Source organism: Nestor notabilis, unplaced genomic scaffold (assembly GCF_000696875.1).
Source record: "Nestor notabilis isolate BGI_N333 unplaced genomic scaffold, ASM69687v1 scaffold1034, whole genome shotgun sequence".
Taxonomy (NCBI): domain Eukaryota; kingdom Metazoa; phylum Chordata; class Aves; order Psittaciformes; family Psittacidae; genus Nestor; species Nestor notabilis.
Window position 1 is genome coordinate 28,937 of NW_009924016.1, and position 2,917 is coordinate 31,853.

Consider the following 2,917-nt stretch of genomic DNA (forward strand, 5'->3'; position numbering starts at 1 on the left):
ATTCCAGGGCACAAACTTGGTCAAATTTTGTGCTCTCCTTACCCTTCTTCCATGTTAAGAGGGAAAAGGCAAAGCAAATCATACCAGAGATATCCACAACACCCCACTTGCTCCCCTAATACACCCTATGCTACTAGGAATTAGAAATAGCCACTGGATATATTTATATAGACAAATGAAAACACAACTACAGCATTTTCTAGCACAGCAGAAAAGAGGGACTAAACTTTAGCACCAAACTCTTCAGCAACTTTTATACTCTAGTGTCCAGCACAGCACCAAAATCCAAGCTGCTTGTCTGCTTGTAACAGGACACATTTCTGTATGAGTACATCTACCACCAGCAACATGCTGCAACAACTAGCATGTTGTATCTAGCAGTATTTCTGCCTTTCCAGGCATTGGAACTGGATTCATACTATATTTCAGCCTCAGTGGTACTCAGCCATTCAAACGTATATGAGGCATGTGATTTGCATACCCCAACATTTGGCTGAATTCTCATTTCCCACTGTTTACACAGAAAATCAACCTTGAGCTATGAAAGGCCAATCATGCAATTGTCCATTCTGCAGGGGCAAATCAGTATCTCATATTGTATCCAAAGGATCAGCAGCCCTCCAATGCCTTGCAAATGCAGCATGTGAAGTGCAGTATTAACAAAAAAAAACAAGTTCCACAAAACAAGGATACCAAGGGGAGAGGTCAAAAACTTAGACAAACACTCCACCTGTAAACTGCTCTTCAGTTGAGTTTTGGGTGTTGAGAGCAGTGAGAAAGTCAATATCCTAACATCAGATCTAGAGTCCCACTTGGTCCTTTGACATCACATGCCAGAGACAGGCAGAGGAGGTGTTACCTGCTGCTAGTAATTAAGGGATCACTTTCTTCTGTTACCTTAGAATGGACCACAGCTGGGGAAGGAGTTGTGGCACTATTTAATTATAACAAATGAAAGACACCTCCCAAAGCAAAGAACTAGGCTTCCAGAAATCAGATCTAACCTCTGCAAACACCCAGGCTCAGGCTATGCAGTTCCCAGAACAGAGCTAGGAGGACTGCATGTCCTCAAGCTGAGTAACACAGCAGACACCTTAATGAATCTACAAGGAATGCCTCTTTATTGGAAGGCGACAGCAACAAACAGCAGCATCCTGATAATGTACTTCAGGGATATTAGGCAGCAACACAGCGAGCCCAGATCTAGCCTAGAAGTAGCTTGAGTATTGACACTGTCACTGTAAGATGTCACACTACAGTTAAGATCCCTTCCCCAACCCCTATTTAGCACCAAGCTTGTTGGAAAGCACCAAACACCACCATCTACACACCCCTACAAACCGATCCATTTAATTACCAAGCCCATTCAATCACCTTAATGACCAGGCTTAAAGCTGGCAACATCCAGACAGGCTCCTTCATAGCCCAACACCAGCCACCCTCAGGAGTGCTACACACAGTCTGATGCAATGCAGCTTGAATAAAATGTCCTGTTTGGTAACAATCACTGCTTTTGATGGGCTACTTCTATCCCAAAGCTTGTTCAGAAGAGCTTGTTTCGTAGTTTGATTTAGCTAGAACAAGCAGTACACCCCAACTCAGAGCCAAATTAGAACATTGAAAACTTACCAGGGATACCAGCTTTTGCAATAGCAGCTGCAGCATGGTCCTGCGTGGAGAAAATGTTGCAGCTTGACCATTGTACCTGGAAAACAACCCAAGTTTTGTTTGCTGAACAAAGTTCTGAGATATCAGGCACTCTCTTCCAGACACAGGAGTTGAAAAGGGAGCAAGAGCAGAAAGGCATATTAGTGCAGGTTCCTGCCTTTCTTAGTAGCTCTGAAAAGTTAAGGTGAAAACCAAGTATGTGACTAGGCCTGGGGAAATAATGCCACTTTAGGAGAGAATATAATGGAGCTTTAGCTGTGCTGCATATTCAGCCATCTCCTTATTCATGAGAGCTTCTGCCAGGCAGCCAGAGCACACATTCAGCTATAGATCTGCAGGAAGTGCACAGTAGGGTGGGTTTTAGAAAGTTTTGGTCAATGAAGTTCAGATTTTCAAACAGCCACATAGCAAGTGTCCACTGAGGGATATGGACATTCAGCAACACACCTGCTGGCACTCAGAAGGGTCAGAAATGCAGCTGAAACTACACTTGATTAAACAGGCATTCTCCCAAGATTATGCTCACCCACCTCCCTCTCTGTGCTCCAGTCATAGAAGCTTTTCCAGCTGAGCTAAGCATTTTCCACACTAGGCTCAGGCACCTAGAAAAGCAACAGCATATTGCTGAGTTTCATTGAAAAGTATCTGCATACTTACTGCAGCTCCCCAGCAGGCACAAACCCCACCACATCCCAGAGTCACACACAAGTTCTCACTGCAGGGCTGACTGGTAGGTTTTTGCATGCTCATTTGTAATAGAGCTTGAGGAGAGAGTGAGCAATAAGGCATAATCCTTCAGCCTGTTTCCAGATACTCATCCCACTTTACCAATAACTGACACTTCAAAGTAAGGGCTGCAGTAGGAAGGACCTCATCTGAGCCTACACAACAAACACTTGTCAGTGAAAACACAACTGGAAGGAGCACAGGAAAAATGAATTCATGACCATAAGCACTGCACTTCCCCATTTGAGTTTGTCTAAGCTCCTTCCATATCAGTACAGATGACTCTGGCAGATGTCTTTGGCAGATGTCATGATATTCAAAGCATACTAAATACCTGTCTATTGGTTACACTTCCAATACTTGATACAAGACATAGGCCACTTCAACTGCATCCTCAGATCTCAGCATAGACCCTAGAATAACTGGCATATCTGATGGGCTCAAAGCTAATATTTACATCACTGGTTATGAAGACAATGCATTTTTTAGTACAATTTTAGAATTTAAACACTCTGAGGGAAAG

At 43.5% G+C, this 2,917-nt stretch overlaps 1 protein-coding gene across 1 annotated transcript in view; it reads right to left on the reverse strand.

Annotated features, from left to right (window-relative positions):
* Window positions 1–2,917, reverse strand: part of AHCY (adenosylhomocysteinase) — a 27,915-nt gene that overhangs the window by 23,159 nt on the left and 1,839 nt on the right. The window contains exon 2 of the mRNA XM_010012427.1: window positions 1,630–1,705. Coding sequence (XP_010010729.1) covers window positions 1,630–1,705 — 76 coding nt within the window. The remainder of the gene's footprint in view (window positions 1–1,629; window positions 1,706–2,917) is intronic.